At 43.0% G+C, this 27463-nt stretch overlaps 2 protein-coding genes and 1 long non-coding RNA gene across 5 annotated transcripts in view; 2 read left to right on the top strand and 1 right to left on the bottom strand.

Moving 5' to 3' along the window:
• The first annotated feature begins 28 nt into the window (after window positions 1-28).
• ZFP69 (ZFP69 zinc finger protein) lies at window positions 29-17707 on the top strand. Of its 2 annotated transcripts, none has more exons than XM_029949532.1 (6): window positions 29-304; window positions 1693-2151; window positions 3414-3499; window positions 9824-9950; window positions 10250-10345; window positions 15790-17707. In XM_029949532.1, the coding sequence occupies exons 2-6, from the start codon at window positions 2028-2030 to the stop codon at window positions 16920-16922; spliced, it is 1566 nt and encodes a 521-aa protein (XP_029805392.1). In that variant the 5' UTR covers window positions 29-304; window positions 1693-2027; the 3' UTR covers window positions 16923-17707. The 2 variants fall into 2 exon arrangements, with proteins under 2 accessions (XP_029805392.1, XP_029805391.1); XM_029949531.1 differs by having other exon boundaries at window positions 10247-10345.
• LOC115299988 lies at window positions 15819-24498 on the bottom strand. Its single transcript, XR_003912455.1, has 2 exons — window positions 24146-24498; window positions 15819-16086 (listed from the first exon to the last, which is right to left on the bottom strand). It is a non-coding gene; the product is annotated as an uncharacterized LOC115299988 (long non-coding RNA).
• Window positions 24499-24606: 108 nt separating this feature from the next.
• The window catches only part of EXO5 (exonuclease 5), a 4600-nt gene continuing 1743 nt past the window's right edge, over window positions 24607-27463 (top strand). Inside the window, exons 1-2 of one of the 2 annotated variants that reach the window (XM_029947861.1) lie at window positions 24607-24740; window positions 25261-25429. The gene's annotated coding sequence lies outside the window, so the exon portion shown is untranslated. The remainder of the gene's footprint in view (window positions 24741-25260; window positions 25430-27463) is intronic. The other variant, XM_029947862.1, reaches the window with a different exon arrangement.

Below are 27463 nucleotides of genomic sequence, written 5' to 3'. Positions count from 1 at the left end.
CGGGTGGAGCCGGCCGCCGCTGGCCCGGTGTCAGAGCGAGTGTCCGCGAGGTGTATCCTGGCGCGCGTCTGCGGGAAGCGGGGTGAGGACTGCCCTCCCGCTGCGGCCCGCGCAGCCCCGCGCCCCGGAGCTCGGCCGAGGAAGGACGCCTGGGACGGCGGCGGAGAGATGCGGTGCGGCGGCGGGCCCTAGACAGGCTCCCTCGGGGGCCAGGAAAAGCCCCGCATCCGGGGCGGAGGCCGAGGTCCCGCGGGCTCCCGAAGGAAGCCGGCGGGAACACCGGGCGTGCTTTGAAGAATCATCGGTGAGCGGGCCGTGCGGTTTTCGAAGGCGGGGGTTAGAACAAAATCTGCTACCGCCCGGTCCTCTGAAGAGACACCCCGTGGCTCCGAAAGCCTCGGGAGCGAGCGCTCCGCTTCCTTGGTCCCAGCAGCGTCCGGGGCCGAGCCAGTGAGTGGGAGGATACGCGGGTGTGCAGCCTCCGTCCCGGGGAGGCTCGCCCGGGAGCCGGGAGGAGGGGCGGCTCCCAAATGATGCTTCGAAAGTTTCCCCACTTTGGTAACCAGACGCTTACTTTTTGTATTGGGGGCAAGATATTTCCACATGCTTAGCCTGCGGGATGCAGCTCCTTTCTCTGCATCGGGCACAGCTTGGGGCGTGGTGGGGGGGGAGCCTATAAGCTACATAGCCTTCCTTAAAACTTCAAAAAGTTGGGCCAGCTCCCGTTACACGGAGCTCTGTCTGTGCGTGGGGCCTCAGACACGCCGGACCAGGTGGCTGTGGAGGCACCTGCTCAGATGCGGGGCGTTTGGACGAGATGATAGATTGGAGTTGTTTCCGGATTCCCTGTTGCAAACAGTTCTGCAGTAGTCCTGATGATACGCGAGGTGCTCTGTTTCCTCCGTCTGAACACACCGCTTCCCCCAGTTTTAACATTTCTGAAATCGCGAGGCATCTTCACAGGTTGAAAGGACTTGCCGGCTGCTGGGCGCTGCGTGGTGGGGAATGTGCGTGGCGCTGTTTGGTCGGGTGAACTGCAGCTGTGTGATGATCACTTCTGACACTTGAACATTAAATTTAGATCCCTAATTGTTGTTGTTGTTGTTTTAATTTTTATTTTTGTGTGTGAGAGAGAGCAGGAGTGGGGGAGGAGCAAAGAGAGAGAGGGAGACACAGAATTCAAAGCAGGCTCCAGACTCTGAGCTGCCAGCACAGAGCCCGTTGTGGGGCTCGAACTGGAGCTCACAACCGCGACATCATGACCTGAGCCAATGTCGGGTGCTTAACCACTGAACCACCCAGGCGCCCAATCTCTAGTTGTTTTTAAAAGTAGAATGAAAAGATAATGCTTAAGGGTTTTCTAATTAATAGTACGGTACAATCGTTGTTCCCATTTTATAGATGAAGAAACTGAAGCTCAGAGAGTTGAAGTGTCTTAGAGCTTTTCAGTACAAGTGTCAGGATTCCCACCCAAGCTGTCTGATTTCAGAGCGTGCCTTCTTAACTCTAAAGTCTTTATCCAGGCAGAAGAAGGGTGCAGCTAACTGGGAGGGAAGGCAAGACAGGGTCTATGCTTGTTTTTATATCTTTGGCTGTTTATGTCTGTGTGTATGGAACTGGGAGACATCCAAGAACGCTGAGTATACTTATTCTCACATTGATGCCAAACCCTTGTTTTTGGATCTTTTGCAGTTTAAAATACGTTTCTGCAAGTTCTAGAGTTCTGGATGTGTGGTCAGTGCTTCTGGATCTCTCCTCTTCTGTCTTTGGCTCCTCTAGAAGAATATAGAGGCATGCACTCCAAACGACTCAACTGGCTGCCTCCCAGGGAGGCCCTACGTAACTTAAGAGAGAAATCAGTTTTTCGGAGTTGAGAAGGGCACAGCAGCCTCTAGGAACCGCCAGGTTCTGGTGCTGCCAGGACACACCAAAGTTCTGGGGGCAGGAGGTTGTGGTCAGCGGAGACCACATACCCGTGAGAGATTCTGGCAGTTCTGTCCCCAGAAGTGGACACACCCAGCGTCGTCATGCTCCAGCAGCTCCTGATCACCCTGCCCACCGAGGCCAGCGCCTGGGTGAAGCTGCATCATCCGAAGGCCGAGGAGGGGGCGCCCCTGTGGGAGGACGTAACAAAGATGTTTGAAGGAGGAGGTAAGAGTAGACTGATGAAGGGGATACAGGCAAGAAGAATTCTCAATTTGTGGGTGAAAAGATTGGCGCCCATTTCATCGAGGTGTCTCGGGGAGAAAATCAGAGGAAAGCAGGTCTTTGGGGTTCGTGCTTGTCGCTTTGGGGACGGGGATGGCCATGAGAGCAGATGTGGGCTCTCAGCTCCATGTGCCGGTGCACCGTGCTGCTCCCGTCTCCAGTCCCCCAGATAAAGCACAAAACAGGAGGTCGATACATTGTTCCCCACCAGCGGCTCCCAAGTACCTGTGATTGTCACGGATACTGAGGTCAAAGGCTTCTTCATAAGTATTGGTCATTTTGGCCCAAAGGCGATGTTTTTCACAAGTAGCATTCCTTCTTCTGAGAGGAAAGAATGACATATTTAATGACTCTCAGTTTCCAGTAGGTCTGTGGGAAACATGGCCAAGATTACACATTGTCTGGTCGTCTGGTAGGGACAGATAGATGGACAGAGGAATTCATGTGTCTCGCGTGATCATGCCTTTAACATTTCAAGTTCATCTGGTTTCTGTTCTAGCCGTGTCAGGGATTTTGCTGAGCATCTTGACCAATGGAAAAAATGAATAATGATCTCCAATGCTTATTTTTAATTGACGGAGACAGACACATACCCAGAACAAAATAATAGAAGGTAGCCTAAGAAAGTGCTATGGGAAATTTCTTTCGGAAGCCAAGAGACTGGAAATTTCTTATCGGAGAAAGTTTCACAAAGTAGATAGCATTGAATTGGGCCTTGAAAGATGTCTTATGTTTTTTGTAGAAGATTTGGGGAAACGACACAGAAATGAGTGCCTTGAAGAGTGGTTCAGAGAATGGGGACCATTCAAGTCTGGGGGCTAAAACTGTGGTCAGCGTATGAGTTCAGTGGGTAAAGGATGGTGGCCGGTGGAAACTAACAGTAGGAAAGTTAGCTTCGCGCAAGTTGTAGTGGGCCTGAAGTCCGTGGGGAGTGTTTGGATTCTCTTTCTTACCAGAAACATTTGAACAGAGGAGTGGCCTGGTCTGTGCTTTTGGACCAGTGGTGCCCATTGGGAAGTACTGACGCTCAAAGCAGTGCCCTGCAGACCCTCCTTACTAAGGGGGCTCCCGTCTGCTCTGCGTTGCTCGAAATGTCCCTCTCTGAGCGTTTTGAGAGAGGAGCCCTGTTCAGCAGGTCTGCAGGCAGTTTTTCTCTTTGGGGGATTTGGGGAGATGCAGACCTCATGGCTCTTTTCCCTCTTCAGCTCTGCTCTCTCAGGATGCTGAGGAGACCCAGGGTGAAAGTTTGAAGACTCAAGTCACCTCCGGGCCCCCAGCAGCAGAATCCCAGGTGGGTTGGATTTTCCTTTCATTTTCTTGACCCGCTGCTTGGTTTTCAAGGCTGTAACTTGCCGCCCTTTTTTTTTTTTTTTTTTTTTTTTTAAAGCATGAGGCATTTGGAGGTGTTTGTTAGTGTGGGGCTAACAGATTTAACCCAGGGAACTCGTGCACGTTGCTCTTGTACAGAAAACTGGGCTGGAGTGGTGGCGATTCCCCTACTCAGGGTGGCTTCCCCCCTTGTAACTCTTGTTGGTGGCCAATATCTAGATTTAACACTGTGCTAATTTCTGTAGAGAAAGAAAACTGAATGCTAGAACTCTAGCCCCTAAAAATAAATCGATACCACTTGGGGGTCTAAGATACACGTCAATTTTTTTGAGTATTTTTACTCAAAAACAAACTTCATAAAGTGACAAAAAGTTCTGACATTCTTATAAAAATTTTTTTAAGTTTATTTATTTTTGAGAGAGAGAAAGAGCATGAGTGGGGGAGAAGCAGAGAAAGAGGGAGACACAGAATCCGAAGCAGGCTCCAGGCTCTGAGTTGCCAGCTCAGAGCCCAACACAGGGCTTAAACTCAGGAACCGCGAGATCATGATCTGAGCTGATATTGGATGCTCAACCGACTGAGCCACCCAGGCACCCCAGAAAGTTCTGACATTCTTAAGTGTTGTATCCATTTTTCATGTGGTGACTCATAGAATGGTATTGGGAGCAGAGGTCCAACCAACCAAGGGAGAAGTGAGTGGGGAAGAAATGGTCTGGCCACATAGCACACACACGTTAGACAAATGGACAGTTATTATGGGGTGTCCTCACTGTTGACTGGAAGCAAGAAGAAAATTGTAGAATAAGTGAGAAGGGAAGACTGCTCAAGATGAGATGTTACTTGATGGCAGAAGAGTTTTAAGTGAAAAGGGCTTGGGTTCTGTAATTAGATGGTACGGGACCGGATATTATCTTTTGTATTTACTTGCTTGGTAATGGGGTAATTTTTTTAGCTGTTTACAATCCCAGTTTCCTCAGCTGATTCAGATGCTAATATTTTTCTAGGGTTGGATGCATTTCAATATTATTTACAGTAATAAGAAGTAATAATAAGAATAAGAAATAACAGTCTAATTATTTAAAGAGTTATCTCTACATTCCACTTATCTGGAATTCCTCACTTCTTGACATTTATCAAAAACTGATGGTATTCTTAGTGGTGGGAAAAGATTAATTAAAAAAATTTTTTTAATATTTATTTTTGAGAGAGACAGAGCGGGAAAGGGACAGAGAGAGGGGGAAACAGAGAATCCAAAGCAGGCTCTGAGCTGTCAGCACAGAGCCCGAGGTGGGGCTCAAACCAGTGAACTGGGGATCATGTGCTGAGCCAAAGAAGGATGCTTAACCAACTGAGCCACCTAGGCATCCCTGTGTAGTTTCTTTTTTTTTTAAGTTTTTAAATTTATCTTGAGAGAGAGAGTGCATGAGCAGGGGAGAGGCAGAGAGAGAATCCCAAACAGGCTCTGTGCTGTCAGCATAGAGTTCAGTGCAGGATTCAACCCAAGAACCATCAGATCATGACATGAGCTTAGATCAAGAGTCGGACAGTCAACCATATGAGCCACCCTGGCACCCTGAATGGCACCCTGAAAGTGTGTAGTTCTACTTTGACATATGTATATCTGTGTAACCAAAATATAGATCATTTCCACATCTCAGAAAGTTCCCTCAGACTCCTTTCCAATCAAACCTCTGTTTTGCTTTCAGTAGAGAGTACATGGGTTTTCTTTGTTATTTCTCATAACTGCATCAGAATCTATAACAATCTCAAAATTGGGGCGCCTGGGTGGCTCAGTCGGTTGAGCGTCCCACTTCGGCTCAGGTCAGGATCTCACGGTTCCTGAGTTCGAGCTTCGAGCTTCGCGTCAGGCTCTGTGCTGACAGCTTAGAGCCTGGAGCCTGGTTCAGATTCTGTGTCACCCTCTCTATCTGCCCCTCCCCTACTCACGCTCTGCCTGTCTCTCTCAAAAATTAAAAAAAAAATTATAACAATCTCAAAATAAGAATGTGCATATTCTGCAGTTGAAAGGTATAGTGTTCTATAAATGTCTATTAGTTTAAGTTGGCTGATAGGTGGTTCAAATCTGTATTCTTTCAAAAATTTTTTTAATTTTTTTTTTTAATTTGTTTTTGAGAGACAGAGACAGCACGAGTAGGGGAGGGTCAGAGAGAGAGGGATGTACAGAATCCGAAGCAGGCTCCAGGCTCTGAGCTAGCTGTCAGCACAGAGCCCGATGTGGGGCTCGAACCCACAAACTGTGGAGATCATGACCTGAGCCGAAGTGGGACGCTCAACCGACTGAGCCACCCAGGCGCCCCTAAATCTGTATTCTTGATGCATTTTTGTCCACTTGTATCGGGTCCTGAGAAAGGAATGTTGAAATCCCTGTCGTGGTTTTGTCTGTATCCCCCTTTAGTTCTGTCGCGTCTGCTCTATTTCAAGTTCTGTTTTGAGATCCAGTAATGTGTAGGATTGTTGTTTTCTTGATGAACTGACACTTTATCATTATGAGATGTCTCTTCTTTATGGCCAGTGATACTTCTTCTCCTCAGCCCACTTTTGTCTGATTTATTGAGTTCCTCCCCTGTTCTTTTACTTATTGTTTGTATGGCATAGCTTTTCCAGTTCTTTTACTTTTAACCCATCTGTGTCTTTATTTTTAAAGCATGACCTTACAGATAGCTGTGTCTTATTTGTTTAGTGCATTTACAGTTACCATAATCATTGATACAGTGGGATTTAAATGGATATTCCTGCTCTTTTGCTGTTCACTCATTTTTGTTTCTTTGTTCCTCTTCTGCTTCCTCTTGGATTGCATAGTGTTTTAGTATTCCACTTTATGCCCTCTGATGACCTTTTAGCAATACTTGTTTGATTTGCTTATGGTGATTGGTGTGGCCATTATAATATGTGTTTTTAACATATCACAGTTGAAGTAATATCATCCTGCCTCACACACGGCATGGACGCCCGCACATTTCCATTTGCTCTTTCCCAGTTGTTTGTATATTGTCATCATATATCATATACACATTAAATCCCGACAGTACACGGTTCTTATTTTTTACTCTCTTGTTTACCTTACATCAGCCACCATAATGATTGCTCTCCCTACGGGATAAAAGTAGTCAGCTGACTTGCCGCTCTTCATGGAGGAAGTATTAAATGACCCCCTGCTATATTATGAGCCCTGGGCTTTACCTTCCTGTTTACCTTAGGAGACCTAACAGGCATTGTACTAGCAAACTCTTCATTAGACATTGTTCTTCAAGATACATCCTGTGTAGTCGCTCACTTCCATTATGTACTATCAGTAGGGGGCAGTGTTCGCTCTTATAGGAGGTTTTGTTCACTGATGGCCCCTATTCTTAGCGTACACTCTCGATAATACCTGAGCAAAAATCCACTTCACAATTCTATGTGTAGGCGTTAACGTAACATTTTCCTTGGATTATGCAGAATACCTCTGATTACCCAGATGCATGTACAACTTGAAACACAGTCTCAATAGGCTCTTTCATTTCACTGTCAGCAGTAATATTAATAATCTTTGTAGTTTGAGAAGGCTTTGTGTCCAAATGAGAAGTAGCAATAGTAGAACTAACTACAACGAACCTCTAGTGATTACACGGATGTCCCCCTCCATACCATCCATTTGAAGAGCCAGCCTACATGTCCATGCTCAGCACGGAGCCTGACTGGGGCTTGAACTCACAAACTGTGAGATCCTGACCTGAGCTGAAATCAAGATCAGATGCTTAACCGACTGAGCCACCCAGGCGCTCCTGTTCTTATTTTGTTTTTAGCAGTAAATTATTTTTAAGAAATTGAGAAAATAAAAAAAGTTCTTTTCACATACATCCACATAATTACCAATTCAGACGCTCTTCATTTCTTCTTTTAATTCAAAGTTTCAAAAAAAAAAAAAAAAACAAAGTTTCTAACTGGCATCATTTCCCTTCAACCAGAAGAAAGTTGTTGAGCGTTTCTTTTAGTGTGGGTGTTCTGATGAATTCTCACAGCTTTTGCTGGTCTAAAGATGTCTTTCTGTTGTCTTCTATTTGAGGATCTTTTACTAGATAGAGAGTTCTAGGGTGACTTTTTTCTTTTAAGCCCTTTAAAAATGTTCCATGATCTTTTAGCTTGTATTATTTGGAACGAGAAGTCAGCTGTTACTATTCTTTCCCAATAGGTGGACTGCCTTTCTGTTTGTTTTATACAACTTTTCTTGCTTTTTTTTTTTTTCCTTCACTACCTTCATGATCTTTTCCTTTTATCTTTGCTCATCAGTGGTTTTACTGTGATGTGCTTCGGGCTGATTTTCTTTGAATATATTATTTTAGGGATTTGCTGAGGTTAGATCTATGGCTTGATTTTTTTTTTCCATCAAATTTGGAAAATTTTCAGCCTTTATTTCTCCAAATATGTTTTCTGCCCATTCTTTTATCTTCTTCTGAGATTTTAATTGCATGTATTATTAAACTACTTAGTATTATCCCAGGTTTGTTTGGTTTTTTTCCCCTTTTGGTGCTTCAGTTTGAGTAATATCTATTGACCTATCTTAAGTTTCATGGCTCTTGTCTTCATCAATCTGCCATTAAGTTCATTTAGTGGATTTTTTAGACATTGTATTTTTCATTTGTAGAATCTTCATTTAGTTCTTTAGCATTTCTCTCTCTCTCTCTCTCTCCTCTCAGTTACCCCTATGTTTTCACCTATTCTACCCATGTTTTATTGTAAATTTTTAACATATATTTTAATAATTGTTTTAAACTTCTTGTATGCTAATTCCAATGACTTAGTCACCTGTGGGCTTGCTTCTGTTGATTTTTATTTTCTTTCTTTTTCAAAAATGTTAATGTTTATTTTTGAGAGAGAGACAGAGTGTGAGGGTGTGGGGCAGAGAGAGAGAGGGAGACACAGAAGCTGAAACAGGCTCCAGGCTCTGAGCTAGCTGTCAGCACAAGGCCCAACATGGGGCTTGAACTCACAAACCATGAGATCATGACCTTAGCCGAAGCTGGACGCTTAACTGAACGAGCCATCCAGGTGCCCCTTTATTTGCTTAATTATAGGTCAGATTTTCTTCTTCTTTCACATGTATAACAGTTTTTTATAGTAGTTCAGATATTGGGTTTTAAAGAACAGTGAGGAGGGGTGCCTAGGTTGCTCAGTCGGTAGGCATGGGAAACTTGATTTCAGCTCAGGTAATGAACTCACAGTTCGTGAGATTGAGTCCCACCTTGGGCTCTGTGCTGACAGCCTGAAGCCTTCTTTGGATTGTCTCTCCTTCTCTCTCTGCCCCTCCCCTGTTCACACATGCACGTACTCACCCTCAAAATAAACTTTAAAAACAAGAACAGTGGGGATGAAATATGTATATGTGCACACATCTATATATACACACGTATATATGTATATGTATACACACATACATATACGTGTCAGTTGTTTGTTTAGTTCTGTTTATTTCCAAAAGACTAATCCCTTTCCTCTGTCTGGTGGTTAAGGTGAGGGACTGATTATACATACTCCCCCTAGAGCTGTGGCTGAGCTCTGGCTGAGATACAGCTTTTATTTGATTGAAGTTCACTTCTGATTAACCCAACTACAAACACCGATGCCGCCTCTGCTGGGGGCGGGGGGCGATCTTTATTATCTCTTCCAAGTATTTGAGCTAGGATGGGGATAGACTACACTTCCAGACAGTTTTGTTCATCTTTGCACTGAACTCTAGTGGGGCCCAGAAATTTAAGCTCAGTAGCAGTGCATTGGCTTTATGACCGTAAGTGCTGAAAGCCTCTCTGTCCCTCCCTCTGGCTTCTCTGATCTCTCCTAGTGTCCCCTTCACCAACCTGCCGCCAGTGATGCTGTTCCCTTCCTGTTCCTCAGACAAGCCAAGGTTGCTCTCGCGTTAGGTCCTTTGTACCTGCCCGGAGTGCTCTTCCCTCGGATTTCCACATAGCTCTCCCACACTGAGTTCATGTGTCTGGGCAAATCTCACCCTTTTAGAGAGGCCTTCCCCAGCCACCTTGCATAAAAGATCCTCCTCTACCTGTGGTTCTCCCTGTTTCCTCCTTATCCTGCTTAATTTTTTTTGAAGGCCCATATGACCGTCTGTTTTTCTATATATTTATGGTAATCTCCAGAGGATCTTCAAACACAGCCAGAGGAGGTTCCCAATAAAGCTAGTTTAAAATCTCTCAGGACTTAGAACACTGTCAGGACTCCTTGGACCTTGACGGAGGTGGTCTTTGTCTGAAAAGGAACATACTTGATGTTCTAGGAACTGTTGACCTTCAAGGACATATCTGTGGACTTCACCCAGGAGGAGTGGGGACAGCTGCCCCTTGCTCACCGGAATCTATACCGGGAGGTGATGCTGGAGAACTATGGGAACCTGCTGTCAGTGGGTAAGGAGGGGAGGAACACTCACCCAGAAAACCTGTCCGTTACAGGAGAGTCATTGGTTCTGATTTGTTAAATGTTGTGGATTCCTTCGAGCTTGGCCTTGGGTTCAATATTAGAAATGTCCCATTCCTCGGGGGAACAGCTTTACTTGCTCGAGCTAGAATAGAAAGACGTTCTGTGGTGTCCTTTTCCATCTTCAGAGACCCTGACTGCCAGAGGACTAGAAAAATTCTGGGGAATGTTCTTAGAACTCAGTGTAAACATTCATACTCTGTTTTGTTTTGTTTTAATTTATAAGCAGGATATCAACTTTCTAAACCTAGTGTGATTTCCCAGTTGGAGAAAGGACAAGAGCCATGGATGACAGAGAAAGAAGGCCCAGGAGATCCCAGTTCAGGTGAGACCAAGTCAGATAGTACCTTTTATATGTAGGCCAGAGTCCTCGAAGTCTTTCCAGGCTGTGGGGAGGGCCAAAGCCACTGGACAGGGCATCCTGACGTCACCCTTCCCTCCTTCACCGGACCTTGCCAGTCTCTCTGGAGGTGGAGGGCAGGGAGTTTTGTCTTAGTTTAGGTTGAACTTGACTTTCCGTCTTCAGTATTCTGAACACTGCACATCAAAAGGTCCTTTCTCTGAGCAGTTGGATGTCCGTGGTCTCTCTTCACAGAGAACCCCTCTCTTTTCAGGACTCTGACTGCATTCAATGGGTCTTTAATTTTTTCTTTTACATTCTATTTCCACTTGTCACCAATTCTCATTTTACAATTTCAGCTTTGATTTTCACTCTCTTTTTAACTCATTTATCTATGTTTTGTGTTTTGGAGAACAACTGTATGAAAATTCTTACAAGATAAATTGCCACAGAATACCTTTTCCCCAAATTAAGTGGACTTTAGCTATCTCTTTAAGCTTTGCTTTATTATGAAATACTTTAGGTGTTCAGAAAGGCATAGAGAACTTTATAACAAATTTCTATGTAGCTTCCATGTAGATTAAGAAAAAAAGAGTTGGAGCCCTGCTATTCCCCATCTACCTTTTAGAATACTAACTGTTCACAGTTTAAACATTGTCATTCTCTTGTGTGTGTTCATAGGACGTGTGTATATCCTAGAACAATATAAAGTATTATTTTGCATGTCCTTTTTTTAAAGTTTATTTATTTTGGAGAGAGAGCACAAGCAGGGGAGGGGCAAAGACAGAGAGGGGGACACAGAATCCAAAACAGGCTCCAGGCTCTGAGCTGTCAGTGCAGAGCCCAACACAGAGCTCAGACCCATGAACCGTGAGATCACGACCCGAGCCAAAGTCGGTCGCCCAGCCAACTGAGCCACCCGGGCGCCCCTGCATGTTCTTATTCTTTAAATAGATGGTGTATATACTTCTTCTACTTGCTTTTCTCATTCAACATAGTTATTTCTCCATCTTGTTCTGGTTATTTCTGTTGGAGTAATAAATAAATGTATGTAATCTATTTTCCTGTGAATAGACATTTGTATTGTTTCTACATTTGTGGGTTACCAAGATGCAGTAAGTCTTCCTGTACGTGTCTTCTACACATGCAAGGACTTCTCTGTGATGTTTGGTGGAAGCAAAATTGTTGGGTCAGGGAGCATATGCACTTCCGTTGTGCTTGATATTACCAACTTGCTCTTCAAAGCAGTTGTACCAATTTGTACTCCCCTGAGCAAGCCTTCAGAGTTTCCAGAGCACAGCATCTTTGTCAGCACTTGGCTTTGTCAAACTTTAAACTTACTGTAAATTTGTGGGTGAATGTGGTATCTTACTGTTTCAGATTCCTCATTAGTAGCAAGAGGACCATACTTTTCGTGGTTATTGACCATCCAGATTTTTTACGTAAATTACTTTGCCAGTTCTATTACTGTTTTTTTCTTGATTTATAGAAAAAATGTATATAATATATATCATCTAATATTTTTAATATGGCCTTTCATATTTAGAGTTAATTCACCTGGAATTATTTTATGTGTGGTGTGAGGTGAGGACCTAGTTTGACTTTTCCACATGGATAATCAGCCCAGGAACCATTTATTTAATAGTTAATACCACTCTGTTACCTGTCAAGTTTCCTTATGTGCTTGCGTCTATTCTGGGCACTGTATTCTGTTCCATTTTCCTGTTCTAGCCCTACTCTGATGCCAAGCTGTCATAATCACTGTGTTTCACAGAGAAACTTAATACGTGGTAGAGGTAGTTCTCCCACTTCATCAAAGTTGTCCTCATTATTATTCGCCCCTTGCTCTTCCATGCAAATTATATAATGAATGCATGAAATTTCACACACACCCACACACATGCAAATGCTCTGATGATATTTTGATTGGGAGGAAATTGAATTTATAGATCACCTTTGGGGAGAATTAATATTATGATATTGAGTTTTACTATCTAGAAACAGGATCTATTGCTCCATTTATTGGTATTTCCTAACTTTTTAAAATATTTTTATTTTAATTTTTAATGTTTTTTATTTATTTTTGAGAGACAGAGAGAGCAGTGTGAGCAGAGGAGGGTCAGAGAGAAAGGGAGACACAGAATCCGAAGCAGGCTTCAGGCTCTGAGCTAGCTGTCAGCACAGAGCCCGATGCGGGACTCAAGCCCACGAACCAGGAGATCGTGACCTGAGCCAAAGCCGCCGGATGCTTTAACCGACTGAGCCACCCAGGCGCCCCCCCAACTTTTTTTTTTAAATGAAATTTCAGAATTTTCCCCATAAAGATCTTGTACATAATTACATCTCTTTTGTTAGATTCATCTTGAAGACCTTATATTTTGCTATTTTGATGGTATATATTTTTAACTTATGTTTTCTGTTTGTTGCTGGTGTGTAATAACAGAAAAACTGGATTATATATTGCTCCAGAACAACTGGATTTTATATATTGATCCTATAGCTAGCCACCTTATTTCATTCCATTATTTATTCCAGTAATTTGTTTATATATTCTCTTGGGTTTTCTCTTTTTCAACTTACAATAATGAAAATAATAAGCGCTACCATGAATTTTGATTTTCTAGTCCCTTTAAATAATAACAACAGTTTAATTTTAGTAAAACATTTTAGCTTACTGCAATAACAAAAACTCCCAACTTCATTCAAAGTTAAATCTTCTTAGGGTGCCTCGGTGACTCCGTTGTTATCTGTCAGACTTTCTGATTTTGGCACAGTGCATGATCTTACAGCTTGTGAGATTGAGCCCTGTCCATGCAGAGCCCTCTTGGGATTCTGTCTCCCTCCCTCTCTGACACTCCCCCGTTCATGCATACATTTTCTTTCTCAAAATAAATCAACATTTTGGGGCAACTGGTGGCTCAGTCAGTTAAGCATCTGACTTTGGCTTAAGTCATGATTTCACAGTTCCTGAATTCAAACCCCGCATCAGACTCTTTGCTGTCAGCTCGGAGTCTGGAGCCTGCTTCAGATTTTGTGCTCCCTCTCTCTCTGCCCCTCCCCCGCATGTGCTCTGTTTCTCTCTCTCTCAAGAATAAATACACATTAAAAAAATGTTTTTAAAAATAAACACTTTCTCAGAATATTAAAAATCTCTTCTTCCATAGTTGGGTCCTTCTTCAGGCCTGGATATTGAATTGGGGAAGGGGACATGACATAGATGGCTTCTTCTCTCTTTCTCTATCTTCTTCTCTTCCCCCTCCCATATTCAGGATCAGGATCAGAAGCCTAGAGAACATAGACTCTATTATTACCTTTACTCATTAAGAATTTGGAAGTACTGTTGATCCTTTGGTGTTGACCAAAAAAATCTTACAAGAAGTTATACTTTTCAAGAATGCAAATCTATCTGTTGAAATACTAGTAATGGGTACAATACATTATCAAATAAAAAAGCAGTTGAAAGTGTAAAGACTTGGGGCGTCCAGGTGGCTCAGTCAGATCAGCGTCCGACTTCAGCTCAGGTCATGATCTCGTGGTTCGTGGGTTCGAGCCCCATGTTGGGCTCTGTGCTGACAGCTCAGTGCCTGGAGCCTGCTTTGGATTCTGTGTCTCCCTCTCTCTCTGACCCTCCCCTGCTCATGCTGTCTCTCTCTCTCTTTCTCAAAAATAAATAAAACATTAAAAAAAACTAAAGACTAAAAGATATTTTCACAGGACATAGCAGTAATGGCAATATAGCAGTGTGGGTTTCTTACAAGTCTCCTTTGTATAAATAACATGTCTAGGGACAGATTAATAACCACAGGAAATAGAACAAAGCAAATAGTAATACAGGTTTTCATAAAAGCCATCTTAATGTTTTCATGAAAGTTATGAGTTCTGACCTTAGTTTTTGAGTGAGCATCTCCTGCTGCTGCTGGTGTGGGGAGAGGACATCCTTTTTTTTTTTTTTTTAATTTTTTTTAATGTCTTTTATTTATTTTGAGAGACAGAGAGAAACAGTGTGAGCAGGGGAGGGTCAGAGAGAGAGAAGAAGACACAGAATTAGAAGCAGGCTCCAGGCTCTGAGCTAGCTGTCAGCACAGAGCCTGATGCGGGGCTCGAACCCATAAATCGTGAGATCATGACCTGAGCTGAGGCCAGACGCTTAACTGACTGAGCCACCCAGGCACCCAAGGACATCCTTTTATCTTTCTGAGATTGTTTTCCAAAAGTAGTTGTCAATTGAAAAGATACCCTTAAGACAGGGCTCTGAAATTTCATTATTAGTATTAGAAAGAGCAGGTCAGAAGTGCTCAACTTTTACTCTCTATATAAAATCACGCATTTACCTTACTTCCTGTTTCTTAACTTCCCATTATCTGCCCATATTGCATAACCGTATTTAAATGTGCAGCTGACCTTGAACAACACTGGTTTGAACTGCATGGGTCCACTCATTATATGTGGATTTTTTAAATGTTTATTTTAGAAAGGAAGAGGGTATTGGGGGAAGGGGAAGAGAGAGAGGGAGACAGAAGATCTGAAGCAGGCTCCATGCTGTCAGCACAAAGCCTGATGTGGGGCTCGAACCCATGAACCGTGAGATCATGACCTGAGCCAAAGTTGGATGCTCAATGGACTGAGCTACTTAGGTGCCCCTGGACTTTTTGTTTTTAATGAAATTATTTGTCAACTTTTAAAAATGTTTATTTATTTATTTTGAGAGAAAGATCACAAGCAAGGGAGGGACAGAGAGAGGGGGAGAGTGAATCCCAAGCAGGCTCCATGCTGTCAGTGCAGAGCCTGACACAGGGCTGGATCTCATGAACTGTGAGATAATGACCTGAGCCAAAATCGAGAGTCCGACGCTTAACCAACTGAACCACCCAGGCACCCCTATATGTGGATTTTTTTCTTCTCTTTTTTTAAAGTTATTTTTGAGGGAGACAGAGTGTGAGCAGTGAAGGCTCAGAGAAAGGGAGACACAGATCCAAAGCAGGCTTCAGGCTCTGAGCTGTCAGCACAGAGCCTGACACAGAGCTTGAACTCACAGACTATGGGATCATGACCTGAGCCAAAGTCAGACGCTTAACTGACTGAGCCACCCTGGTGCCCCCATGTGGATTTTTTACCGTCCATTTTTCCTTTCTCTTTATTGTAAGAATCTGGTATATGATACATATAACATAAAAATTAAGTGTTAATTGACTTATTGGTGAGGCTTCTAGTCAATAGTAGGCTATTAGTAGTTAAGTTTTGGTGAGAGTCCAAAGTTATATGTAGATTTTTTTTTTTTTACCGTGTTGTTCAAGGGTCAACTGTAATCAAAATCTCATGTGCTGTATATGTGTAGTTCTCTAAATTTCTATTCCATATCCATTACAGTAACTGATATTTCAAAGCATAATGAATACGAATTATGTGCATTTATGTCCCATTTCTTTCAGGCTTGAAGAATAAAACAGAAACCAAAACATCAGTGTCAAAGAATGACATTTTACAGGAACAGTTATATCATGGCATTATGATGGAAGGGTTCCTGAGAGATGATGTCATTTATTCCACCTTGAGAAGAGTCTCTAAATATGATGGTGAGTTAGAACAGCATCGGGAATCCCATGGAAGAAATATAAGACACGCCATCCTGGCCCACAAGAAGAGTGACCAAGAAACTAACAAATTTGGGGAAAATATTGTCAGCTCAAATGTTATGATAGAACAGAGGCACCGTAAATGTGATACACCTAGGAAGAAGAATAAATACAAATTAAACTTGATTAATCATCCGAGTTACATAAGAACAAAATCCTATGGATGTAACATATGTGAAAAAATCTTCAAACAACCCATTCATCTTACTGAACACATGAGAATTCATACTGGTGAAAAACCTTTCAGGTGTAAGGAATGTGGAAGGGCCTTTAGTCAAAGCGCATCCCTTACTACGCACCAGAGGATCCACACTGGCGAGAAACCCTTTGAATGTGAAGAATGTGGCAAAGCCTTTAGACATCGCTCATCTCTTAATCAGCATCATAGGACCCACACTGGAGAGAAACCCTACGTATGTGATAAATGTCAGAAAGCTTTCAGCCAGAACATTAGCTTGATCCAACATTTGAGAACTCATTCTGGAGAGAAACCCTTCACATGCAATGAATGTGGGAAAACCTTCCGACAGATTAGACACCTTAGTGAACATATAAGAATTCACACTGGGGAGAAGCCCTATGCATGCACTGCGTGTTGTAAAACCTTTAGTCATAGAGCGTATCTAACGCATCACCAGAGAATCCATACTGGGGAGAGGCCCTACAAATGTAAGGAATGTGGGAAAGCCTTTAGACAGAGGATACACCTTAGCAACCATAAAACTGTTCATACAGGAGTGAAAGCATATGAATGCAACCGCTGTGGAAAAGCCTACAGGCATGATTCATCCTTTAAGAAACATCAGAGACACCACACTGGAGAAAAGCCTTATGAATGTAATGAATGTGGAAAAGCCTTCAGCTATAACTCATCACTCAGTCGACACTATGAAATACACAGGAGGAATGCCTTTCGAAATAATGTGTAAAAATAGATGATTCAACACGAGAACAAAAGCTAACTCTAAATCAGAGATTCTATGCTTTTAAATTCCAGGATTCTAAATTTGAGGATTTAATACAATGATGCTAGCTTTTAATTTTGCCTTTTGTGTAAATAAACAGTACATTGATAACTATTATCTACTAACACCTCTATACAAACAATAAAGGGTGGCCTTTGAAACTAAATTCAGCATTATGGAAAATGTACACATAATTGTTATCTGATTTCATGGTAGCTTATTTACCCTCCAAGGGCATTCTGATTTATAGACTAACATTTGGGAAGTATTGTTAAAAAATATCACCACCCCTCTTTTTTAAGGAACTTGCTTTTTTTAAAATGAAGAAACTTACAAATGTGATAAAACTCAAAAGGCATAGATATTTGTATAAATGAAAATCCTCTTCCTATATCCACCACCAAATTCTGCCTTAGAGGCAACAATTTTTTATAACTTTTTATGCACCCTTCAAGAGATCTTTTTTATTTGTATCCAGGAGAATACAAATGTAGAGTTCTTTTTAAGCATAAATGGCAGCTTCCTATGTTAACACATCAGCATTACTTTTATTAACCATATGTCATGGAGGTCATTCCATATTAGTAGACGAAGTGCCTACTCATTCCTTTTTTATAACTGCATGGTATTCTGTGGTTTGAATGTAATTTATTTAGCAAGTTCACTATGGATGGACTTTTGGATTTTTTTTTAACATTTTATTTATTTTTGTGAGACCGAGCACGAGCAGGGGAGGGGCAGAGAGACAAAGAGACACAGAATCTGAAACAGGCTCTAGGCTCTGAGCTATCAGCCCAGAGCCCAATGTGAGGCTCGAACCCACAAACTGTGAGATCATGATCTGAGCCAAAATCAAATGCTTAACCAACTGAGCCACTCAGGTGCCCCTGGACTTTTGGATTTCTAATCTTTTGTTGCAATGAATAGTCTTATACATTTGTCTTTCTTACACATGTGTTTGTGTAGAGTAAATTCCAAGAACTGGAGTCTCTGCACTAGAGGGTATGTGCACTTGTATGATGGATATTGCCAAATTGGCTTCGTAGAGGTTGGACCTACTTATTTTCCCACTAGCGAGAGAACTAGGAGGCACCTGCTGCTGAAGCATGTCCTGGACCAACAGCCCATTCGGTCTTCAAAGAAGAATGCATCTGTCTGGATACCTTAGTGTGGAAGCAGCGGCTGAGCTGCATCCGCAGAAGAAGCACTGCTTGCCATTCCTGGAGCCAGAGAGGAGTCTGCATCTTACTGAACAGCAGCCAAGCCCACCAAAATCTCAGCTGGAGAAGGAGAAGCCCTCTTCCCACCAACTGCTCCAGTCCCTGACCTGTGGGCTGGAGCTGCCCGATCAGTAAGAGTCCCTTTAAAGAGACCAATCCACCCGTCTTAGCAAGTCAGATCTTGCCATAACCCCTCTGAGGGAACAAAGGAACACTGACCATTCAGTCGGGGTCCTTCAGATGGCAGGGTGTTGATGGATGGTCCACCACACAGCATTTTACAGGATGATTAGGTTAGCAGGTTAGTTAATACTTGGTGGAAGAGAGACAAAAGGGCATGACTGTCTAATAAGTGTTAATGAATGGAAGTATTAATTAACATTGCTGATGTTGTGAAAGCTGAGCACCAAGCTCAGGGCCACATGGTTTTGTTCATGTTCATTTTTCAATCTGGTAAATGTTTATTAAAGTTTTAGTGAGTGATTCTGTGAAATGTTACTGGATTTCCCCTCACCCCCATCCACTGAAGTTATAAACCAAAGCCTGGCACTTAGATCCTCCATTCCAGCTCTTGCTACTTTATCATTCCGTGTGTCATTATCCTTCTACCTATATGGGCTCTCAGTAGATTAGTTAAGACTCTTTGGTCAAATAACAAATCAGTTGGGGCTATTTAGGTCTCAATGTGGGGGTGTTATTAGAGGGATATTGGGGTATCTTGTAATCCATAGGCTGCAGTACATTCTAACAGACGGCCTAGGACCTGAAGCACTTTAGAAAACCTAGGCCACTTTCTCTCCGTCTCTCACCTTTGCTTCTTGTGTCTTCTTTTTTCTTAGTACCTCATTACAAATCAGTTCCCATCAGCTCCAGATTTTACATATATTCTTTCCATCACCCAGAAAAAAGAAAAACAGTCCTTCTCACTTCCAATCTTTAAATCCTGGGGAGGGTCTCACTGGCCCAGCCAGGTCAGGTGTGCACCTCTAAAGTCAGTTGTAGAAAAAGAACTTGTTGGAACCATGTGGTTGGTGTGAATGGGGTGGGGGGCTGTGTGGCTGGAGGGGCAGGAGGGCAGAAAGAGTTACGGTTTATGGAATTCCAGACCCTCTTTTTTTTAAACTTTTTTTTTAGTGTTTATTTTTGAGAGTGATCACATGGGAGAGGGGCAGAGAGAGAGGGGGAGACACAGAATCTGAAGCAGGTTCCAGGCTTTGAGTTGTCAGCACAGAGCCCCATGTGGGGCTCAAACTCCCGAGCCATGAGATCATGACCTGAGCTGGAGTCAGATGCTTAACTGAGCCACCCAGGCACCCCAGATCCTACCCAATCAACACCAGCTCATAGGATAAGAATTTTAGAACTGGAAAGGGTCTAGAAATCCACCTAGTTAGAATTCATCACTTCATAGATGAAGAAATGGAGAGCCCCCCTTTTTCATTACTCATGTCCTTTATTAGAGTTGTGTTTTTGAGCATTTTTTTCTCCAGGTTTAGCCTAGGTTTCCAAACACCTGCCCTTAATGGAGATACAAAGCCATTCTTTTTAACAGTTTTTCTTCTTAGATCTGCTACTGGTTCAGAAGGTCTTCATGATTTTAGAGCTTACCCCCTGGTTTTGCCGACTACCATGGCCTGTTCCTTCATTCTGTTTATCTTACAGGCACTTCCTTTGTTGATCACATAAATGCTCTGTCTCAGGACTGTGTCCTTAGCCATGTTCTTTTCTCAAGCTACACAGTTTGTTTAACTGATCTTGTTAATCTATCAACACTTTACATCTACCTCTATATCTTAGGAAATCTCTCTTGAGCTCTAGGACATTATATTCAACATTGTGCTGAATGTCTCTCTTTGGATATACTATAGTCCTCTCAAAGTATATCCAAAACCCAACTCAATCTTTTCAATAAAATCTGTGCCCTTAATACAGTAAGTAGTACGACCCTCCACCCAATTCTCCAGTGTAGACTTCCTCTTCTCATCCATCACCTCCCCAGTCACCAACTCCTATACATTCTATTTGGGATCTGTCCACTCTCTATCTTCCTCTCCATTTCTTAAGTCAGCTCTTTTTTCAAGTTTGGTATTAATTTTATTCTATTTCCTGTGTAACTTTAAGTACATAAAGGTTTATTTCCACAGGCCTCAGGAAATGGGTAGAAGTCACAGGACAATCTCTTTGCCCAGCAAAAAATGTTGCATATTTTGGTAAGTGTCCTAGAGAGAAAAACTGTAATTTACATTAGCAATGCTGTGCAAGATTCTTACACAAGACCTAAAACCAGGCTGCAGGGGAGATTTTAGTCCTTTGTTCAGGTGCCTGGACAGAAATCAAAAGCAGTTGAGCGTGACAGGGCAAAGGAGGCGGTGAAGATGGAGGGTGGGCACCTAGCATGGAAGGAGGAAGGAATTCCAGATTCCTTGGAATGGTGTATTTTCCTTCTTTTTGTTTGTTTGTTTAGTCATCCCTGTAGGAAGGTGCTGGGCAAGGATCCCAGTGAAAGAAAGGGTCCGAGCCTCCTCTAACTGGCCCAGTGCGGGGCTGTGCCCAGCAGCCAATACAGGAGAACCTGCTCTCTTAGGTTCAGGCAGACCCACGATGGAATGCAGAATAAAAGGAATGCTTATAGGAATCAATTCTGCTTGGAATGCTAGACGGCCAAGTTCAGCCTTGGGTCCAGTGAGACCCCTGCCTCCCCTGTCAACAGTGAAAAATTAGTTTGGTTAGAAGAACCAGCCAGAATCCCACCAGCCTCTGCTGCCTTCGTGTGCATGGTTAGAAAAAGATGAACCTGTGTGACCGTTCTGGCCTGTTCATTCCTGGGGACTGCTTTATTCTTCCCGAAAGACTGTTTGTTGGCCAAATAACCCCCAAAGGCCGAAGGCTAAAACACACCAGTCCTGGTGTGCAGCTCCTTAAGAACGGACTGGTGGTGTGGTCGGGCGGCGTCTCCCAAATTTCCCCTCAAGCATGCTTTGCTCCAGCCATGAAGAAATGTTCCATACTCTTGCGTGGTTTCTGGCCCTCAACTGTGCTATTTTTCCCTTCTTCTGCCTAATTTCTTTTTTCAGTTAGCTTCTCCTCATCCTCCCAGATGTACGTTGTGTCACATCATCAGGGAACACAACACAAAATTATGTCTTCTTGGGTGAACACTTGGAATTCTTGGCTGAACTTACTAAATAAAACATTAGGCCTTATCTTACAGGATTTTTTCTTAAATCAGAGAATGACAACATGGGGTTTTAATTTTATAACATCCCTCTGGAATCAGTGTGTAAGACCATGGGGTCAACACGAAACTAGCCAAACAATAGTCCACCACTTCAATCTGCTTCAATTTCTTGCTTGCTTAACTTTCTTTTCTTATTCTTGCTACCATGGGTTTGCACTTTGAAAAAAGGAAAGAAAAAACCATCTAATCTTTGCTTTAAGCTCTGTTTTCTGGAGGACTCTTATAACCCGTTTGATTAATCAGGAAGATGGGAGAATTTTTGGATTTATTTTTGAGGTATTAGGGAAATAGACTTCCTTTTCTCCCCACTAGATACAAATCTGGAAGGTTATGTCCCTGGAAGCTACTGGCAGTATAAAAGGAGGGAGGTTTCTTAGAAATGAGCAAACACAGAGGAAACTGATCCAAGAAATGAAGACAGAAAACTCGAATCCCATCACACTATTTGACCCCTGGATCAAGTCTCACCTGAAGGTAGCACCCCTGGCTTTTAAATCTCTTAAAATTGAATAAACCCTAATTGATCGAAGGCTTCAAATGTCCTGCATCTGAAGCTGCCTGTTTTTAGAAGAAGGCCTCGGTCTTCTATCTTTAGCTCATTTCCAACTCCCTCAACCTCCTCACTTAGGGCTGTCTCCTCTGGCTTTCCCCTAAGTAAGCAGTGCCCTTTTCGATGATCAGAAATAAGTGTTTGGCTGAAGAGAGGCTGATCTTAATATGTGGAAGAAAAGATTCTCAAGTACAGAATACTGTCAGAGGGCTTCTCTTGAGCACATAAAAATTATGTCAGTAATTGTTCTAGCACCTGTGAGGAACACAAACTTGAGCAAAACAAATTCCCTACCCTTAGGCTCTGCTGCCCTAGAGGAGCACTATACAAGAGAAATATAATGTGAGCCACAACACAAATGTGAGCCACACCTGTAATTTAAAGTTTTCTGGCAGCCACAGTAACACAATAAAAAGCAATAAGGAAAATTCATTTTATATATTCATTTAACCCAATATATCCAAAATATTATCATTTTAACATGTAATCAATATAAAAATCGTGTGGTTTTTTTTTTGTACTAAGTCTCCAAAAAAAATTTGTTTTTAATTTATTTATTTTTGAGAGACAGAGCATGAGCAGAGCAGGGGCAGAGAGAAGAGACACAGAATCTGAAGCAGTTTCCAGGCTCTGAGCAAATGTTCAGCACAGAACCCAATGTGGGGCTCAAACTTACCAACCATGAGATCATGACCTGAGCTGAAGTTGGACACCCAACTGACTGAACCACCCAGGTGCTTCCTAAGTCTTCAAAATCTGGTATAAAGTACATCTCATTTTGGATGAACCACATTTCCGGTGCTTGAAAGCCACAAGGGGCTAGTGGTTACTTCATTGGACAGGGCAGGTCTAGAGAGTAATCATACAGATGAACACTTTTATCATATAGACTCTTAAATGGTAGACTATAATCAGGGAAATGTTGCGAGATACGAATTCTGGGCTCTGAAACAGGAATGAAGGACAGATGGAAAGGAAGGAAATGTGCCATTTGTGTCTAACAGTGTTTCCATGTTTACAGATATTCCTAGGGATGGAAAAAATGTATCTTTTGTATAGGAATGGGCCTTACATGCCCAGATTTCTTAGGATATAGCCTTTTGGGGAAAGAGCATGACATTATTAAATTTGAGTCCCTCAGTGTTGAGAATGAAAGCTTTGGGGAACGTGGTCCTACTGTCCTGGGAATCTCTTCTGCTTCACTTCCCCCTGCATCATTGCTCCCCCAAAGTTCATTTGAAAATAGGTGCATGTGTGCAAGGGTTGAGAAAAGGTTAGCCTGATATTGGAAGTTACATTTTGGCTACAGAAGGTTATACTGGAGAGGAGGCAGAAACCTTCTCTAGCCTCAGTCAGCAATGCCTACTCATTTCACTTGATTAAAAAGATTTTTCTCAACTTTCGTATTTCTAAGATCAAGAATGCCTTTCCTACATAACCAAAAAATCACTATCACACCAGGATACTTTTAATTGATAGACACTGTTATCTAATATACAAGTCACATTTAATTTCCCTAACTATCCTGTCTAGTATTTTCTATTTTACTTTTAAGAAATCCTGGGCTGCCTGGGTAGCTCAGCTGGTTACATGTGGGACTTTGGCTCAGGTCATGATCTGGTGGTTGGTGGGTTCCAGCCCCACGTCGGGCTCTATGTTGACAGCTCAGAGCCTGGAACCTGCTTCAAATTCTGTGTCTCCCTCCCTCTCTGCTCCTCCCCAACTTGCGTTCTGTCTCAAAAATAAAAATAAAACATTCAAAAAAAATTTTTTAACTCTTTTCCCTATTTTGAAGTCCAAACAATTCTTTGCTCTATCATATTCTAAAAGCGTTATAGTTTAGCTTTTCACATTTAGGACTTCAATAGTCCTGGAATTTATTTTTGTGAGGAACTAAGATAAGAGGTCACCTTTTATAGATTTTTTTCATAAGGATACCCTTCGGGCACAGAACCTTCATTTAAGGACCTTCTTTTCTCCGTTGCCAAGCGATGTTGCCTTTATCGTAAATCAAGTTTCTTATATGTGATAAAACTGTAAAGTAAAGCAAGGAAGTGACTGTCATAAAAGTCAGGTTAGCGGTTTCCTCGGGAACGAGGCATGGGAGTGTATTTGGAAAGGGCCTGTCATTTTTGTTTTTGATCTAACAGCGACGTATCTTTTCAATACTTTTATTTACCTTTGTTTTCTATTTCAGAATACAGCTGTGCTACGTCCCAATCACCAGGCTAAGACGGGCGCCAGCATCTGTGCAAAGGGAGCTCGCCGGGGTTCTCAGCTGGGAAAACTGGCGCTGGGGGCCGAGCGGGTGCGGAGTCCGAGAGAGGCAAAGTCACGACTCAGCAGGCGTCGGGCAGAGGCCGGTGCACCGCGGACAGGGACGCGCCCACGCCGCTCCGGGACCCGCGCTTGGAGGGGCCGCAGTGAGAGCTTCTGAGTCGGGTGACAGCGCAGTTCTGTGCGTAGACAAGCCGCACGCACAGCCAGCGGCCAGCGGGGACAGCCCGCCCGAAGGCTGCCACTCGCCCCGCCGCTAGAGGGAGCCGGTCCGCCGTGGAGTCTCGAAGCGAGCTGCGCCGCGGCGGCCTCTGGGAGGGGGCGGGCCTCGGGCGTCCGCGGGGCATTCTGGGCCGGCGCTCGGGCCACGCCTGTGTGAACCCCGGCGCGGAGGGCTCTGTGCTCATCTCCGCCTGCAGATCCGCGGTGGACCCCGGGAGCAGTAACGAGGCCGTGGCGGAGCCGGGGAGAGCCCGGGTTTCGGAGGCGCGGCCAAGGTTAGGGCAGGGCCGGCGAATGGGTCGCTGAGCGGCTGCGGTGTGCAGCCCAGGGGTCTGTCCCCGCGGTTGCCCGGCTCCCGGAGTAGGAGCGGTCCCCGGGCAGCGGCGTGTCGTGTCTGCCTTCGCAGACTCCTGTGGGTTCTGGACCTTTCGTAGAGATCTGCTGGGACCTCTTCCCGAGGCCATTTCCAGCTCCTCCAAGACATTGGAGGCAGTGCTCAGTAAACTTTAGGGCAGGCATGGAATTCCTGGGGCGACAGAGGTCTGGGGGCAGTGGAAAGGTCCTGGCTGAAGTCAAGCGCTATCGGAGCTCACAAGTCCGGGCTGCACCCGACAAGTCGGAGTGCGGAGGGTGAAGGTAGTGGCCGGCCCACAGGCAGCAGGAACCCATCCGAGAAGAAAAGCCTCGCACCTGCGGTCTCTGCTGAGCTCCTGGGCTGAGGTTTGGGGCTGGAAGAGGGAACTGGTCTTGGAGCTCCCGGGGGACTTTGGTTATTTTCGACTCTCTTACTTGTAGGGAACAAGGCTTGAATTAAGTAACTGCATCCAGGGTGTGGGGCAAACGAAGATTCTTGGAGAATTTGATCCAGGAGAGAGGCAAGCGTTACCTAGCTTCTGGGATGGGCAGCAGCCTGTGCCGTGGGGATCGGAGAGGAGGAAATGCCACAATGTGAAGGATTGGACAGGTGAGAAAGGAGAAGTCCCCATTCTACCACAGCAAGGCGCAGGGTTGCTTATCTGGATTTTTCAGTGCAGGCCTGGTTTTTCAGAGCTCGTTTGTCCTCCCCTACCCCTGCACTTTCTGGTAAGGAGAAAGATCAGCCAAGTCCCAGGAGAGTAGAAGTTTCCTCTCTCCTAAAGTTTAATCTCAGTTTGTCAAAAGGAATAGATAGGCTATCTCATCTCTTCCTTGGGTGGGGGAAGGAGATCCACATTTGTTGAATGCTAGTATGGTTATTTTGTTTTATCACCATTTTGAGTAGCCGCGGACAGTTGGAGGGCGTATCCTAAGTGTCAGTAGCTTCAGGAAAATTAAAGAACTTACTCAAAGGTACCCATTAGGCAAGAGGCATACTACTAAATACTACTGACCTAGTCAGGATTAGGCTTAGAACCTAGATCCCCAGGACTCCCAGGTTCTTGGCACTATGCTGGTCTTTCCGAAACATTTCATTCACTCACCACTGAGGATGGTCGCCATTCCTATGTACTACCTGTATTGTTACTTTCATATTTAAAAATTTTTAATTTCATTTATTTAAAGACCAAACTTGTCCTAAGAAACACTATGAAATTAATGCATTTGATGTATGCATTTGAATACAGCTTTATAGTCTAAGATGTGTCTCAAAATGTTAACCGTTATACCATGTGAAATCATCTCATGTCAGAAAAGTACAAACTGCATTTGGAGACACGCCGCGCTGTATCATGCTCTTGCCTGGAATTTTTCTTTATAGGAAAGTCCAGGCAATACATCTGAGTGTAAATTCCTCATCCCACATGTACTGTTTTCTTTTAGATGAATAATTTCACAGAGAATGCCTCCTTTTTGTTTTATCTCTACAAAACATTTCAATTAACCTGTTCAGGGCTACCCTATTCTCACTATGTAAAACAAATACAAAGTTCATAACTTTTAGAAGCTTCCCCCCATCCCCACCCTTCTCTGGGGAGTTAATACATATACATAGAATAATCTAAATTACTACTGTCCAAAAGAACTTTCTGTATTCAGGGAAATGTTCTATATCTTTGCCTTATGATGTGATACCCGCTAGCTACATATAGCTACTGATTACTTGAAATGTGCCTAATGCAGCAGAGAAATTGAGTTTTAAATTTTATTTTATTTTAGTTAATTTAAATTTAAATAACCACGTGTGGCTGGTGGCTACACATTGGCCAGCCCAGATCTACATATTCGAAATAAAATGTTTTCATGGTCAGTTGATTTAGATTTAGTGCCTTCCCCTGGGGGAAAAACACCCAAAGTTTACATGTTAATTGCCATTTAACGTCATTTTCTTGACACAGGATAAAGAGATTCTTTCCAATTTTCAGGGACTTCAACTTTCAGGGACTTCATGGTCCAAATAACATTACTCATTTTGAAATTGTCATCATCCAAGGCACATTTATAGTTTAAGACATTTGTGCAAGTGTACCTCTTCTGTGTTTTATTATTGTTGAAGTATCCTGTAAAGCAATAACTATATAGAATATAAGCAGAAATCTTAGCATTGTATTACTTTTTTTCATTGCAAATAACTTCTTCCAGCTATATGTGTTTTCTTTCATTAGCAACATTTAGACTATTTAAAAATGAGTTAAGTGTAACCATAGCAAGTACCATTTTCAAGTTATCAGTTCTTAAGCTTTTAATATGAAAGTTGGTGCATTCAGTTTCTTCATTTCTTATTAGCAAAGAGAAAACTTAGCCCATAGTTACCTCAATCAGTTTAAATTCTGTGTTAGATTATTTTTCTGGTACCCAAAGTCCAGTACTGGCGGACTGGTCATACCTTGTTTTGTTTGTTTTTAACCTATGCTAGGTTAAATAAGTGAGATTAGGAAGAAGGCTTAAAAAGAGTATCTTTACGAGACAATTTGCCTAGTTTTTTAGGATTAAAAATGTTTGAGAGACAAAACAAATCATACATAATGTGTAGTCTTTGTTTTCTGGTTTGGAGAAAAGCTATTTAAGACATTTTAGGGCA

This window comes from Suricata suricatta, chromosome 8 (assembly GCF_006229205.1).
Source record: "Suricata suricatta isolate VVHF042 chromosome 8, meerkat_22Aug2017_6uvM2_HiC, whole genome shotgun sequence".
Taxonomy (NCBI): Eukaryota; Metazoa; Chordata; class Mammalia; order Carnivora; family Herpestidae; genus Suricata; species Suricata suricatta.
Note: the sequence above shows the minus strand (reverse complement) of the source record. Positions and strands in the feature narration are given on the sequence as shown.